Source organism: Amblyomma maculatum, chromosome 4, assembly GCF_055883805.1.
Source record: "Amblyomma maculatum isolate TAMU_Amacu chromosome 4, ASM5588380v1, whole genome shotgun sequence".
Taxonomy (NCBI): Eukaryota; Metazoa; Arthropoda; class Arachnida; order Ixodida; family Ixodidae; genus Amblyomma; species Amblyomma maculatum.
Genome location: NC_139347.1, coordinates 203,816,272 through 203,833,526, shown reverse-complemented (window position 1 = coordinate 203,833,526; position 17,255 = coordinate 203,816,272). Strand labels below are relative to the sequence as shown.

Genomic DNA, 17,255 nt, shown 5'->3' with positions numbered 1-17,255 from the left:
GTGCTGGTTGAAAAACTTAAAGGACTCTTGCGGCCGCTTAGCGCGTTGGGCATTATGCCAGCAGGAGTTCGATTTCGATGTTATTTCCGGTCGAAAGCACACCGATGCTGACTGCCTTTCCCGCGCTTTCTGCAGTCATGTGCATGTGCTGTGGGCAGGCGCATGAGCTGTCTTTTTTCCCTTCGTTCTGGCTTCGTGGCGAGGTTAGGACTTCTGAAATTGCTTTGCTTGATTATTGTCTTCTTTACCCTCTTATGGCACGTTTATCCTTTATTTTCCATGCAATGGTGCAAAGATTAAAATGCTCGATTTATATTCTCGAAAGCTTGTTTAAATTGTTTAGACTATTATGCATGCTTCTTCCTTGTGGAATTGTGTACGCTGCTTCTGCTGCTTCATAACTAGCACGACACGAGTAATTGAGTAATTGTATGCAATAAGGAACGAATAGAAGCCATCTAATATATAGATATGAAAGAATAATGCTACGGTTCTGAAGCGCGTATAAAACAGTTTATGCCGTTAGAAAAACACCCGAGTGCATGAGAATGCAACGCACGCAGAAATGTATTTTTAAACACTACATTATTCCTACATTATTCGGCGACTGTGCCAAGGCCACGGGTTCGGCCACGGCTGCAGCGATTATGTATTCAGCCAAGTTGAATGCAAAAAATTCCATGTGTTGCATTTTTAACATACGTACGTTGAATTAGGATTAAAAAAATTTTTGTTCGTTTCTGTTTTTGTAATCAGCCGCAGGATTTGTTACAGAACACCAGCATTGACGTGGATCGCGTGAAAAAGCGGAAAATTATTGAGTACTATAACTTTCTTGCGTTCAGTATTGGCTTCGGTTCCAAATACTTAAAACCTTCATTATGCTGCTACGGCTATAACTGATATGCTAAACCGCACAGTGATTAGCTTCGATAGTTGATTTCAGCGCGCCCCAAATCTGACGAGCAGCCGTTTTTACGTAATGTTGGATTCCACTGAACCGTAGCAGGCGTAATAAAAGTTTGATGAGTCATTTTCATGTGAAAAGTGAGTAATAATCAGATAAGCACGTTGTTTTGTTAGAAGTGTAATATCTATGAAGAAAGATTTTTTTCCTCTGACGTTTTATAAACTTCTTTTAAAGGCTTTGCTTGACAATTATGTTTTAGCTGCCGCATCAAGTTTTCCATGCCGTCTTAGGCCGTGACTCCTTTCGGGCCACATGGGAGGTCAGAGTACCGCAGAGAAGGTGGTTCCAGCCACTGATTCTCTGTATACCTCCTTTTAAACCAGTTAGAGTCACAAAGGGGCAGTAAAATTTCTGGGGTTTAACTTTAGTTAAACCCGGTAGGTTGCGTACGCAAAGCCGACGTAGATTCTCTTTCTTTTCTTTCATCTTATTTTTCTTCTTTCTCTTTCTTTCCCTTTTTGTTCTTCTTCTTCTTTTTTTTCCTTCTTTTTTTTTTCTCTTCTACTTCTACCTTCTTTCTCTTTACCTTCTTTTTCTTTTTCTTCTTATTTTTCTTCTTCTGCGCCTCTCATGGTGACGGCAGCGCCCCCACTCTGCGTTGGCGCAGCTCCATCTGCGGCGCACACCGTGGCTACCGGCCGCGCTGTCCTGTACAGCGACGCCTGCCCTGTACAGCGACGCGGAACCTGAACTGATGGCTTGGTGGCGCAAACTCACCGCTACGCAGATAGTCCTCAACTTCTGGTAATTGTTCACCGGGGCGTGACCGTTGGGCGTCGATTGTGAAACCTTGGAGGCCGATTCGTCGGTACGGGCAGTGGTGAAGCATCTGGCCCGCCTCACCCTAATAGAGACAGATTGGGCGGTTGCTCGATATCCTCCGGGCTTCGCTTTTTCTGAGGCTTGAGGGTCGTTCGTAGGCTCAGAGGACGGTTGTCAAGGGGCGGCTTTCGGAAAGAGGACGGTAGCGGCGAGAGCTTCGCAAGTAACGTTGGGCGCGCAGGACGACGCAATAAAGTAGCGTAGTTCATCGCTGTTGTTTCTTGTGCTGGAGCCGTCGGAGCCGTCGCTTGAGGAACACCCAGCTTCTGCTGGGCTTCGCGGACAACGTCCGCGACCGTGGCTACCTGGGGTTGTTGGAGTAATGGCAGCAACCGGCGAAATTCCTCTCGGACGATCTTTTGGATGAGGTACTCTAGGCTCTCTCCGCTTGTAGATGCGCTGCTGTAGGGGCTTGCGCAGACCGGTTGGAGTGGTCGATCATAGTGGAGCATCCGGGTGTCTATCATCTTCTTCATGGCGGACGCTTCATTTTCAAATTTGTTTACAGTTTTGGGCGGGCTTCGGACAAGTCCTGCAAGAAGCGTCTCTTTAACGCCTCGCATTAGCAGCTTAACTTTCTCCTCCCCGGTCATGTTTGGGTTAGCGCGGCCGAAGAGGCGCTTCATTTCTTTGACATAAGTGAGGACAGACTCATCAGGGACCTGGGGTTTGGTCTGAAGAAGCAGTTTGCTCTCTCTCTCTCCTTACCCCGTTCGTGCACTGTTTCAACAGTTCTTTATGAAGCTCTCCCATGTCGTTAGCGAGGGCTCGGTGTTTTCATACCAAGTCCTCGCGGTTCCATCCAGCGCAAAGAATACGTTTTGAAGCTTGAAGGTGTCATCCCAATTTTTAAATGCGGTAACTCTCTCGTACTGGTCCAGCCAATCGTCAGGATCTTGACCCGCGATGCCAGTGAAAACAGGAGGTTGTCGTGGCTGCTGGACCACGCTCGGTAGCATAGACTGCGCCATTGTCGACGCTGGGGCCTTCTTTCGGAATAGAATGGGGTCCGGCAGTGAAGCATGTTCGGTTTGGAGGCCTCGAATTGGACGGCTGGCTCGGTGGTCTGCAGACTGGTCCCCCAGGGCGCCGGGAACGAGGCTGAGGCCTTCGCTTGAAGGGGCAGGCCGGATATCAAAGGACAGCCCCTCCATGAAATGACACGTAGTGTTGACAAGCCCAGTACTCATAAATGAAGACACTAGCGTTTCACTTGAATGAAACTCTTTATTGGACTGACTTGCGCACGCAAACGAACTGAGAAAAGAGGTGGCGCGATAACAACAAACTTGTTCGTCAGTTGTAGAACTAAGAATGCCCGTTTCACTCGTCAGCGCTCAATTTAAAAGCGGCGCAGAAACACCTAGATAAAACCGCGAACTGTGACTAGCGTATCCTGAAACATTGTAGAAACACAAGCGCATGGCTGCAATCCTTGGAGATAAATCTCAAATCATTTGCCGCAACAAAGGAAACAATAAAACCGCGTCTCGCGACAAAGAACACGCAAACAACATGTAAACAATACAGAATTGATTCGTATGCTAGATTGAGAGTGATAAGGCCGTTTGCTGGCAGCTGCCAAAAAAGAACAAAAACGTTTGAATGCTTCGCGGCATTATGTTTTCTTAAAACTCGCCGAATTTTTTCCTGGTTATCCCGAGGAGTAAAAAATGTTCCGCATATTTATAGTTTGAGTTTCAGTTAGTTTCAGTTTATTTTCCAGTTTTGCTGGAAGATTTTCTGGATAAAAGCTGCTAGAGCAGCTTGACTAAGTCTAGGAAACCATTGCAAGGCCTAGCATACACACAAGCGTGTAAAAAATGTAACAATTATTTAATACAAACATAAAAAAACTCGCAATATGCAACAGAAAAGAAACAACGTAAAGACTCACGTGTAAACAAAAATTCATTCATAAGTAACAGAGCTGTAAGGTAAATAAGAGAAAATTCAAGATAACTATATTAAAGGAAATCAAATAAATAAGAGAACCCTACAGTCATCTGCACGAAGATAATACAATACATACGGAAATAACGCATAGATAAACAAATCAAAGTAACATATATTCATTTCATAATTTCACAAAGTGCATCTATTTCTTTCAGGCAAATCTCCAAATATCCCAATTTACTAGTGCTAAGGTTTTTCATCGTCTTCAAACGTATGCAATGTTTGCTACCCTCAGATATCCTGCGCAATAATGCTTGTGAAATTGCAAGATTTAGTTTCATGTGCTGTCAGCGGAGCAGCGACGTCAATGAATACACTTCCGACTAAGCGTTTTGCATATGTAGAACACTTGAAGAAGCGTCGCCTGTTATGCCGCTATATGTTCATATTTCGATAATAATTCAGGGATGTGTTTGATATATATTCGAGCATATTGTTATGGTCGCTAGAAAAACGTTTTTTTTTTCTTTGTACTTTCATGTTGAAGGCTCTAGATTTTCTGGATATATGAAGTTACACAGCAATATCGGACGAGCTGCAGCGACTGTTGCACGCGCAAAATTTATGCGGTGCGCGCAAACACTTGCTAGCCCGCATTTTGAGGGGTTTTATCTTCGAAATATTTGTGAAACAATGCGAACTCTACATATACAGAACCGATTTAACATACCTTGTGTATGTTTTCATGCTCTTTAGAGCGTTCGCATGCTCCGCCATGGTCATTTTGATTTACCTTCAACGATCGGTCCGACTTGAGTTGAAAAGTGGAAATACTCTGTCTGGTATCAGAAGCATACATGACGGGTTCATCCGGTTTGAGTTAAACTGAGCATGATCTCTCCTGCATATAAGCTCCATACCGGATCGACCTGGTCGGTTTCAGATCAATACTGGATCGGGATATCCGATTTGAGATGCATGCCAGAAATGCGCTGTTCGGTATTAGCTCCATACCTTGACCGGTCCGTCCGGATTGAGATACATACCAGACAGGCTCTGTTCGGTTCTACTTGACATGGCCTGTCTGGTATAAGCGCCATGTCAGCGTTTTACCGGTACGTTATAAACCTCTGTAAAGACTGGTCCCACCAGTATTATTTTTATACCGCGTAATGCAGGACTGGAAAAAACCGGTTTGATGCTATGTGAGGTTTTCCACTAGGGCATACACAAATGTGTCGCCGCGTTGTGTGGTGTCATGAGACCACTTGACAAGGTCGAGTTGAGCTATACCGGTGCCGTAGAAGAGACTTCATTAAAACTTCCAGTTGGGCGAGTTGGTAGTTCATCTTAGCGTGTGTGTGTGTGTGTGTGTCTATTTTCTTGACCTTGTTTTTGTTTGCCCTTAAAGACCCTGCATCAAGATGTATAATAGCTAAGGCTCACGCCCTTCACAAACAGCATAGCTATGACCATGACGTGGTATAAGGGGACACAGCGGAATATAGGTAAGGCTCCCGTGTGAGACTCGCGATAGTCGACAATCAAGCAAATCAACTTCCAGCTCATTAATCATCAGTTCCACCGCAGAAGCAGAAGAGGCAGCCATCGCGCTTTCGCGCATCTCTACATCTAAAGTAAATATTTTCTCCAGCTCCAAATCTGCGATTTTCAACTGCGCGAATGGATATACATCCCGCACCGCTACCACGTACTATGCTTCTCGCAGCCCAGGCACCCCGTAAGCCTTACTTGGAAACCAGCCTATGCCGGCTTTCCTGGAAACGAGGGGGATAATTCTCTTGCCCTAGTTCTTTTATTCCAGCCTAGATGAGTCGAACCCTTGCAGGCCGGGGAGCGCCTCCTCTAGCTCCGAGATATTATTTCGCACTACCGGGACAATCGAAGGGAATATACACCCGCAGCCGTCTCTCTCACAACAGCGTAGGCCGCACACTCACGACGACTACAAACTCTTACGGCTCCATACCCCATACTTCTACAAGTGCGGCATCAAGACGAGTTACCCTCCTCATGCAGAGTTTGCGGCAAACCACGAGACTCCTTAAACACCTTCTTCCTCCGCCCTACCTTCCCTCACCCCCATAGGCGAACATCGCATAATCTACTTGGAGACTAATAACCAGCGCCTTCAGTCAAGACCAGCGCTAGCTCATCCCCAGTTATATGAGAAGGATGCGATGCAAGGGATTGCTTTTGCGTTTTAAGCGTGTCTCTTCAACGTGAGGAAGCACCCAAGCGCCATGCAGGGGGCTCCACCCCTACCACTTGCATTTTGAAAATTAAAGTTTCTATCACCACCTAGGCAGCTCTACGTATCAGGTTGGAAGGATGGAGCCTGAATCGTCCCTCTGTGAGTATACTGTAAAAGAATCAAATGACAGGAAGTCGCGGCGTAGAATCTGTAACCATTTATAGGGGCTCAAATGTTAAAGAAAGGAAAACAAACAAGAGCCACAAGGAGCACGCAACAACGCTATTTTTATTGTTACTGCTGCTTGTAATCCGATCGCCTTCTACATTTATGATGAATTAATCCTCGCCGTAATTTTTTTCTTTGCTTTTTTTCTGACCATTTTAATAATCTTAAACAGGTAAGTAAGCCGAAGCGTCTGTGGTGCTCTTCTAGAAGTGTGTAGTGAATTTTGGCGGTTGCAGAAACATTGACAGTGGTTTCATTCTGTTATACCTAATGAGATGAGCGGATGCTCGGTTTAAGCAAGGTTGCACTTTTTTGCCACTTTTCTGTGGCTGAACGTTTTCTCACCTGGCCCCGCCTCTTGATCGGCCAAGCGCGTTTCGAGCGAGCGTAGCAGCCGCGCTTATACCGCGCCACGACCTTCGCATTATGCGAGGGAGTTGTCGATATTCTTCCTTCTTTGGCACTCGGAAACCGGGTTCGCTGCAGATTCCCCAGTGCTCGCGTGAAGTGTACACGACAGTTCAGGGAACCACATAACATGGCAGCGCCTGGGGAGCACTCAGTGCAAATCTCTATACTGCATTGGTGGCGGCGCGATGAAGGTGAAGTTTCGGCACGTCATGTGACTAGCGACGTAAAAAATAGACGACAGGCAACCATGAGCTCAACTTTTGACACAAAGAAAGGCGCACAACTCATTACTGGCAGCAGAGAACAGATGCAGGGTTCGTTGGTTTGGAGTTGCGTCCCGAGGAGAGCGTGGTCGCCCATGCATGAACAGCAGGCGACGGACGCGGCGCACTGGTCGACAGAGAAACGGGGTGACCCGGTCCTGCGTCGAGGGAAGCTGTGCCCACATGTGGAGTGCGAGATCTCAACAGGAATGCCTAACCGATAGAGAGTGAGCAGTGCGAAAAGTGACTACGTCCAAAGACGAGCTGCGTAATCGTGTTTGTATACAGCCAGCGTTCTTTGTTATCATTCTCACTGTGGTCTGCTGGTGATTTCTGTACTTTTGTTTCACCCCTGAAGTCTAAGGTTGTATAGTGCCCAAGTTCAATTAAAAAACTGCTCTATATACAGCAGCGTCAGAAGGCGAGCGTCGGAGCCCGGCACGGCGGCGTACAACGGCGAAGCAGTAGCTAGGCACGTATTATGGCGTCAAGCCACAGGCCTGGATTATAGGTCAGACGCCATTTTTCGTGATCTCAAAGTTGCGGCACAGAGGATAAGAGCTTCGCTGCTAAAATGAAACTGTGCTTTGTCTTCCCAGGCCGTGGTGCTGGCGACGAGTCGGAGGGCACATTAAGCAGCAGGGGAGAGCTGTCAGTCATTATGTTCTGTATGTTGGGCGTCTTCTTCTTCTGCTTCCTGGTGGGCCTCCTCTTCTACTACCTCTCAGGAGAAAACCTTCCCATCGACATCGCCTGCATCTCCGACGGTACGCGGTAGTATCGGCTACTTTGGACTGTTGGGAATCGCTGAAAAAAGCTCACCTGCCACCATTCTCCCGCCATGCTTCCACGCGTGGAACAAGCAGTATGGCAGCGCTGAGAGAGCTCTTCATTGTTGTGTACATTTTTACCAACCTTGGGGCCTTTTGCCTGTCAGGTCATGCGGAGAACGCGCGGTTGTTTGTGTCGTAATTGCGTCTTAATATATTTCTGTTCAAGAAGACGGCGCAGACATCTGGCCTACCGCTTTCATCATCTCGCGTCGCTGGCACACATCGCTCCAGGGAGCACTACGGCGACATCCACACAACGCTTTTAGTGGCATAGCAAAGGTTTCCATCCTATAGATGGGGATACTGCTTACTTCTTTGGCTTCCGCGTGGAGCTACAAAAAGTATTGTGCTCTCACGTAGTCCCTATTCATTTCACATGCATTAAACAGTCCACCGGATAAAAACGCAACAAAGAGCGCTCTTTATTGAGGGGACAGAAGGGGAGAAACTGTCAGGTCGAACGCCGATTGGGCAATTTTGGCAGACAACCGTACTCCCCATAAATAGACGAAACAGACGCTGACTTCCACTAAGTTATTGAACCAATCTCGTACTGTAACCTGTTGAAATGACACCAGTTATGGCGGTGCTATGCTGAAATATTACGCCCGTATTCATGCCCTTGTCTCGAATATAAATACCACAGCGCTTGGGCATGAGTTTGCTTGGGCTTGAAGGTGGCATTCTCTTGAGGAAGAAGGCAACCCACGCACTCTTGAGAATAGCGGTAGTTTTGCTTTAAGTACTAGACCGAACGTTTTAGCAGCAGTATATGCATGCACGTAGAGACACGTCCTTACATACCTTAAGTCACGATAGACAGTATTGCTGATACAAAGCTGCAAACTTTTTGAGGGAGCGTACGTGTGCGAGTCAACGAACTCGGTAACAGCTTCGCAATGTAAGGGGCGTGGTTAGGTTTCTGTTGCAATTGTATCAGCACCAAGGCTAATTGCGCGTGGACAACGGGCCCTGAACGGAGTGCCCCTACCATAACGAAGAGAACAAGACTATGGGCTCTCTGAGGGCAGTTTGGCAGCAGGTGTGCTTCAAACCACGGTGACTGTTTAAAACGGAAGACTTAGTGAGGTTTAAATCCAGCTTTCAATAAATGCGAGTAAAACACGAGATAAAATCTGCCGTCCACAACTGTTTGCGCGGTTCCATACCTGCAGAGTGCCTGAAGGCCAAGGAAAGTTTGAACAAACTCCTGAACGACGCCAAGAAGCCTTGCACAGACTTCTACGGCCATGTTTGCAACTCGTGGCGCAACAGCAGCTCCAGTTTCCAGGACGACGTGGCTGGTAGGCAGTTGGAAGTGCTGAATGCGTCGCTCTTTCGAATAATGAAGATCAATCGAGATGAAGGCAAGCGCTACGGTATCCACGTCCTGGGACCCGTCTACAGGTGGGCTCCTTTCATATTAGTTTTGTTGGAATGCCCTCTCGGATAACTAGACATTGATTTATGAAGCTAAGAATGATTTAAAATTACTCCTATCATTCAACCCATTTGTTAAGTCTCTGGTATTTTCATCTGCGAAACAGTCATCCTGGCGCTTCTAATGTATATTTCGTTAGCGGAACACATGCAGTGTATCCAAGCTAACTTTAGCCAAAGGTTAAAAATGTAAAAATTCAGGTAGGCTAGAAAAACCACTTGTATACGGCTGCCAGCCATCTGGCGCACCACCGACATTTTTTATCTTCCAATTAACTATTCAGTAATTAAGTTCATTTTTCTTATTGACTAATTATTCCCTTTAGACAATAAATGGACTAGCAAAGTTCAAGAGCACAATCTTAACCCCTATTTGATTTAATACCAATAACGAAGACCTCACGTGCATTGTTCCATCGCGAAGTACAAAAAGTACCACGTGACTTGCGCATTCGTGCACCTCGGTTGTGTTGCTCTCAGCCTGGGTTGCTGTTGCAGCGGCAAGCCGATATGTCTGCGGTGGTTTCGTCGTCCGCTTCAGACTATCGGCGCACCTGGTTGCAGCCAGCTCACCGCGCTGTCTGCAACCATCGCTAACATATCAGCCTACCTCTGGGACTGGACCGTCGACTCAAGGCCGCTGCTAATTTTGTTCGCTCAAACTACAATTGATAGCACCGCAATCACTGCGCACGATTGCGTTAGTCACGTGAATTGTTTGTATTTCGCGGGTTTTCTCTGAAGCATGAAAAACGGCACACGTGAGGCGTTATTTATCTGAAATAAATGGAAGAGGGATTTCAGAAGGCGCCATTCAACTTTGCAATTCACATTTATTGTCTAAGCGAAACAATAAATAAATTAAAAATAACCTATAAATATTATCTGAAATACTACTTAGTTAATTACAAAATAAAAATTTCCTCTGGTGCGCCAGATGGCTGGTCGCTGTATACGATATATGCGCTTGGAACGCTCGCTACCGGCGAGCACGGGAACAGTAGCGCCGCGTATCGCAATTTTCCTGCCCCGGTCACGTCACTTGTGCTAATAGTTTTCCTTCGCAGCTATACGCGATTTTGATATACGCTTGAGAAATATACTCTCTTAATTTGTGCCTCTACTATATCACAAATTCACTTCAGCATACAACCGTAAGCTACCATGTTATCAAAAAGTCAATAAATATATTAATCAGTCAAGAAGCTTATTCATTCTGCTTCAACAGCATAGCTGACCGGAAAAAACAGCTGCTTTGCTTTGCAGCTGGACGAAACTCCAGCTACCCTCTACTGTAACCACTTGCACAGCACAGACAGTTTTATAGAAATTAGTAAACAGTTCTGTAGAACAGCCAAATTATAGTGGTATAATTAACCACGCAAGCAGTCAATAAAGCGGACACTGAAACCATCAATCAAACAACGTCCACACTGAAAGTTAAGGAACATTTTAAAAACATTCTTGTGCGGCATTGTGACGATGTCCAATATTTTTCTTCAAAGTCAGAGTGCATTCGTGATGTATGGTTTTAGCCGCCATGACAGTTGATAGCGAAACGTGCATGCATTCTTTGCCGTTTGTAGGCGTGCCAAAATCAGAAACGATCAGATTTCCCTTGTTTCGCGCTCTTGTAGGCGCGTAACATGTTATAGGGGCACACGTCTTCTACATTTAGAATGCTACGTTTAAAAACATTGGCCATTGCTGCTCCAAAAATGGACTATTTACAAAAATGCGGATTGCTCCTCTTTTCTATCACAGCAAGTATAATGTAAAGACCACCCGACATATATATATAACCACGTTTTAGCTTAGCTACCATATCAGCGTGCCAGCGTTGCCTAGGGGCTACAATCCCTGGAGGATTAGACCCTTGTCTCACGCGCCCACGTCAAAGGTAAACAACACTCCGTGCCAAAACTTGACATGCCATGTGCTGTCATGACGTCACCCAACCCAGCGATCAATCAGTATCCGATAATGTCAATTTCAGAGGTACGCCTGCAGGGGCCCTATTCTAGACAAATTCTCCACTTTATTCGAAATGTGAAGTACGCGTAACGAGTGGAGCAGGACGGTGCCAGGTTACTTAAGCGCACAATCGCGTTACGCAGTTTGAATAAAAAGAGAAAGAAATGATAGAAAAAGCGCTGTCGCTTCCTAATATATATTGGCCCCAAGTATAAAAAATGACGATGCTCCAGGATACGAGCAGCTGCGGCGCATTCCGCGATGCGGACTCCTTGAGGAGCAGTGAAGGCGAGTGAAATATATTGCGGTGTTGCGGTCTCAGTGTTTCATGACATACTCGGGGCCGGATATTCGGTGGCGGCGAGTCACGGAGAGGCTGAATGAATTTACGAGACGGGAAGACCGTTACAGCTCAGGAACAAGAACGGAAACAGAATATTCGCAGTGGCTTGGCGTTGAATTTGAGCGTAAATAGGCATTGCACCTCATAAGCGCCGATGACTTGTCACATTTCCTTATTAGGAGCATTTGAATGCAAATATTAAAACATTTAAGGACCTCGTCGTAAACAGAAGGAATCGACAGATTTCCGAACTAGCTCCAGAAATGAAGAAGAGGTGCTTATGCAGCTGGAACTGAAGTTGAAGTTGAATGGTCCGTGTCCGAGGACAACGCTCGCAGTATCAAAGTATCAATTAGTGTTATCTACTGACTCTGCTGCCCACCTTTTGGCAAGCCAAGCCAACGTTTAGACAAGTGGAAGACCACTTGTAGAAACAATGGCTCAGTCGCGTTATGACCAGCTACCGTTTGGTCCGTAAGTCTGCTTAAGTTGCCCACAGCTTGTGTCGGATAAAGCTGTGTGAAGCGTGGAAAGCAGCGTAGTGTGTGTGTGTGTGTGTGTGTGTGTGTGTGTGTGTGTGTGTGTGTGTGTGTGTGTGTGTGTGTGTGTGTGTGTGTGTGTGTGTGTGTGTGTGTGTGTGTGTGTGTGTGTGTGTGTGTGTGTGTGTGTGTGTGTGTGTGTGTGTGTGTGTGTGTGTGTGTGTGTGTGTGTGTGTGTGTGTGTGTGTGTGTGTACACGCTGAACCTTACGCTTAGTTGGTTAAATTTTCATATGCTGATGCGCGAAAGATAGCTGAGAAGATACGTGAGGAAGGGGGACAGAGCAACAAGAACCGAGTAGCAGGGAGAGAAATTAGGCGACACCCAGTAGGGCATACCGTACATCTGCAGACTAAGAGAAAGCGAGAAAAAGTAAAGAAATCAAAAGACTGAGGAAATCGTGGCATGAAGCTTGGGCGACGCCGAGTACGCGTATTCCTTAGTGTTAAAACGGTAAAATGCAAAGCGATAAAGGAAGATTATTTTTGGCTACATTAAAAAAAAAGCAGACAACATCACAAATCAATAAGAAACATAATTGGATTAGAGCGTATTGTCATAACTTGCTCAGGAGTATTTAATTTTGCTTTCTGAAAAAGAACCGAATGGTGAGCCTGAGTTAATAACTGAGCAAAACTTTCCTCGAAGCACATCACATGTGGCAGTATATGGCACATCTATTGGTTAACAAATGCTGTCTGTACTGTTTCTTTCTTCTTGCATCATGGGTAGGATTTCGTTAACATTGAAGTGAATGCATAGTCCTACACAGTAAAGGCAGTGTTTAGGGCCGATGTTTAAGGCAGTCCTTTGTGTCCTCTCGCTGCCTGTCACCGCGAAGTTCCTTCCACAGCCACCGCACCATACGAGTTCTCAGGTTGTCGCACTCTCGAGCCGTATAGACAGATAATTCGAAAGCATTACGGTGCTCTCTGAAATACTTTGTCTCGCGCAGATCAGCCGCTTGAATTAACAGACCACCATTGCTGCGCTTGGCAAAAACCGCGTGGATCGATGGTTTCTCTATGAGGGCAAAGCGTTTGCAACGGGAAGAGAGCTAGTGCTCTCGTGCGGCTGTAAATTTGCGCCTCCATTATTAATCCTCTCAAAGAGTGCGCCGCTGAAAAGTACCCTTATGACCTCGCCGTCAGTGCATTCTGCCTCACAACAAGATGTCTCAGCTTATTTCGCCACCCAGAGTAATTGTCTACCAAACTGCGGTAAGCTAACAGCTCCCTACACCGTACCTCAAATTCGCCAGGATTTTATGCACTGGCCTCAATGTGGTCCCAAATATGGCGCAGAACGTCTGTCATTTCCGGCAATGGCAGCGCATTCTTTACGTCATGAAACGTCATTTTGGCATAACCGTATGATGTGTATGCATGACATATTTTCCGCTGCACAACGTCAGCAAATCAAATTTCAGGAAGCGCCCCTTGACAGCAAGCAGTAAATTTCACCGTATTCGTAATACAAGCATAATTGCTTTTTCTATACAACTATATATCTTCTTTTCCCCTCCACAACTGCATATTGTTACGTATTAGACTAGGCACTGAGGATCCCCAAGGCACGCCAGCTTCTACTTCTTCTTCGCACTCCAGCATCCTCTCCCTTTCTATGGCACCCCAAAGCACGTGACACTTCCCCTTTGAAGACGAAACCCCAGGGGAAGCAGTTCATGTAAGATGCCAAGGATGAAACCTTTTAGCCCAGCGATGTGCACCATCAGGGTACTACTTGAGCATCGGCCACTTTCAGTACCCCGTGATATCACATAGTTCGCGTTATTCAGACGCCCCAGAACGAGAAAAGCGCCGCTATAGTGAAACAGCAGCTTCTGAGATAAACCACGCTTGCGCAGCGGCGTCCACGGTAGCACTAAATCACCAGATACATAGCAAATATGTGGGCGTCGGTTGTCATAACGCTCCTCCGAACGCTCCTATGAGTCCAGTATGCGTAAGCGGGCAATGCGGCAAGCTTCTTCGGCTCGAAATAGAGCTGCGGCGATAGAAGGCTCTTTGTGGAGGGAGAAGACAAGGATGGTATCGAGATAGCTGCGGGGAACTCGAGCATACAAGAGGCAAAACTGACTGTAGCCAGTCGTATCATGTTGCGCAGTCTTATACGCGTACATAATGAAAATGAGAATGCCATTCCAATTCTTGTGATTAGAATTGACATGCATCGCCAACATAGTAATCAGAGTGCAGTTGGTGCCTTGTACAAGCCCATTTGTTTGAGGGTGGTACGGCGTTGAATGAGGGTAGTCGCTGGCACAGAGCCGAATGAGTTCTTGAATTACTTCAGCTGTAAATCGTCGCCCACGGTCACTGATCAGAACTCGAGGAGGGCCATGTCACAGGACAAAAAATCTTAGAAGAAATAGGGATATTTCGGAACCAGTGGTTGAGGGTATGGCGGCTGTTTCTGAATATCGAGTGAGTGTGTGAGTGTGTCACTATACACCGGTTATCGCTCGAAGACCGCGGAAAAATATCCAAGAGGTTGATGCCCACCTGCTCGAAGGGTGCCGTCGGAAATGCAATAGGGTGTATTGATCCTGAGAACGGAAAGTAGGGAGCTTGTACTGCTGCACTTGACATAACTGACTACATAGCACTGAATGGTCTGACGCTATTTCCGTCAGTAAAATTGTTACTGTGTGCAGTTAAGGGTCCTGGCGATGTACAAGTAACCAGACGTGGCATCGTCACACATCTTTGCGAGAAAAGGAATGCGGATAATTTTCGGCACGACGAGAAGAAACCGCGCACCCCCGGAGTTGAAATTCTTCTTGTAAAGTAGGCGGCACGAACGCAGGAACGATCTCTTGAAGCATGGGCGGTTGCGAAGACGGGCGCCGGAGTCTGATAATTGTGTTATGTCTGGACCAGTTGAGGATGAGGAAACATTGCTGAAATAGGTAGTCATCAAAGGTATCACTGTCACTGTCATGACGTGAACTTGTTCGTCAATGAGCTGACGTTGTCTTGGCGACACACGGTAGGGCTTCTTGATCGGGTGAGAGGCTCCAGTTCAATGGAATAATGAATGCGAGACTCTGGAATCGGTGGCCGACGATATTTGTCGTGGCGAAGTCGAAAATGAAACATGCTTGGAAAGCAGGTCAGTAAAAATTCGGCGCTCTTTTGTTCCCAAAGATGTGTTTATCATTGCCTCTATTCGAGACTGCAAAAGTGTATGGTTTCTCTGCAGTAGGACAGTAACTTAGGGCTGCCACGAAATTCGGCACACCTTTCTCGAAATAAGCGAGTTTATTTCTAGGAGGTAACACGGCTGGCTCGTCGGTATAGTTCACAGTCCACAGCAAAGTGTGGCCTCTGGTCACTAAAACTATAGAACGAGACACCAAGGCACTCTTCGTCGTACAGGAAAGTGTTGTAGGTTTTACTACGGCGTCAAACTTCTCGCACAAATTTGTAGATGAAATAACTTGCACAAATTCTCCAGACACCACAGCTACAACTGTATCTTCAGACACAAAAAACGCTTCCAAATCGCGTGAAGAGGGTTTTACATGAGGTGACATCAACGTAGTATTCAGCGAGACCGCTCTGGCAGTCTAACGTTGCATCACACTGTTTCAAAAACTCTATACTTAATATTACTTCACATTTGGAACGAGGCCGAACTGTAAGTTGAGTTCGAAACGCTTGGCCACTAATCAAAATGTTCGCGTAGCACTACCCAGATGCACTAATGATTGACGCCGACACCACGGAACGCCACAATTTATATGACGCTGAACATACCATTACCTCCCAAACGATTCTTGAACCTTAAACTCACAACAGAGACTGTTGCTCCACTGTCAGTTAATGCCATGGTGCGGATTCGGTGAATGAATACTTCGAGTTTGCTCTTTACCATAAATACAGGCAGAGGTATTGGCAACGTTGATTCTCCGGCGACTTCACCTCCATCGAACGCGTCTTCTAGTTTCCCGAAGGCGATGAACGATGCCGAGGAGACGGTGAGCGTCGCTGTCTTTGGGCTGGCGGCGTCAGGTAGCGGTCGGAAGCAGGCGAGGAATTGCGCATCTGTGCAGGGAGGTAGGTATCATAAACGCATGTAGGCTTCGGGGCCTGAAGTTCCGTATTAAGCGATCAGAAGCGTTGGGCAACATACGACGGTATTGTGGCAGCAGGCCTCATCGACAAGTACCGGGAGATGTTTGCTGTTATGGCACAGCTGTGCCATAACAGCAACAGCAGCGGTGGCGTAGCGGTAGAACATCCGCCTCGCATGTAAGAGGACCGGGGCTCAAATCCCGGTGCCGCACAATTCTCCACCGGATGAAAAAAAATCCGCGCGTCGATGGAATTGCATAAACAGGTTTGGGGTGCGACCTGATGCCGGTGAACACCTCCGGCAACGCACTCCCTCACCAGAACCGGAGTTGGCCGCCCTGGTGCAGTAATTGGCCACAACCTCCTATGATAAGCTCCATAAAACCCCGGCCCGCAGTCACCAGCGGCTGCGGAACAACTGACCACGCCGGCGGTCAGACCTGTGACGCAGCAGGGGGTGCTAAGAAAGCATGGCTCCGCTGGACAGGCCGCCATTGGAAACTGACCCTGGCAGCGTTTAATGCTAGAACCCTAGCTAGTGAAGCTAGTTTAGCAGTGCTGTTAGAGTAACTAGAGGGCAAGAAATGGGATGTCATAGGGCTTAGTGAGGTTAGGAGGCCGAACGAGGCATATACTGTACTGAAAGATGGGCATGTACTGTGCTATCGAGGTTTACCAGAGAGGCGACAACTAGGAGTAGGTTTCCTTGTCAATAAGTAAATAGCGGGTAATATAGATGAATTCTATAGTATTAATGAGAGGGTTGCAGGCATCGTAATTAGGCTTAATAAGCGGTATATACTGAAGGTTGTACAGGCCTATGCACCTACATGTATTTATGATGACCAGGCAGTCTAAGGCTTCTATGAAGATGTAGAAACGGCAATGCGAAAAGTAAAGACGCAGTATACGGCACTAATGGGCGACTTCAATGCCAAGGTAGGGAAAAAACAGGCAGGAGACAAGGCAGTAGGTGACTATGGCATTGGTTCTGGAATAGCAGGGGGGAGTTACTAGTTGAGTTTGCAGAGCGCAATAACTTACGAATCATGAATACCTTCTTCAGCAAACGGAAGAAGCGCAAATGGACATGGAAAAGTCCTAACGGAGAGACTAAAAATGAAATCGACTTCATAATGTGTTCAACCCCCGCCATTGTGCAGGATGTAGAGATAATCGGGATAGTGCGATGCAGTGACCACAGGATGGTGAGGTCCCGAA

The 17,255-nt window shown here is 46.6% G+C and overlaps 1 protein-coding gene across 1 annotated transcript in view; it reads left to right on the top strand.

Moving 5' to 3' along the window:
• Positions 1 to 6,040: 6,040 nt before the first annotated feature.
• LOC146194023 (neprilysin-1-like) overlaps positions 6,041 to 17,255 on the top strand; it is a 77,378-nt gene continuing 66,163 nt past the window's right edge. The window contains exons 1-3 of the mRNA XM_084600674.1: positions 6,041 to 6,062; positions 7,405 to 7,572; positions 8,814 to 9,045. Of these exons, the coding sequence (XP_084456800.1) occupies positions 6,041 to 6,062; positions 7,405 to 7,572; positions 8,814 to 9,045 (422 nt within the window). The remainder of the gene's footprint in view (positions 6,063 to 7,404; positions 7,573 to 8,813; positions 9,046 to 17,255) is intronic.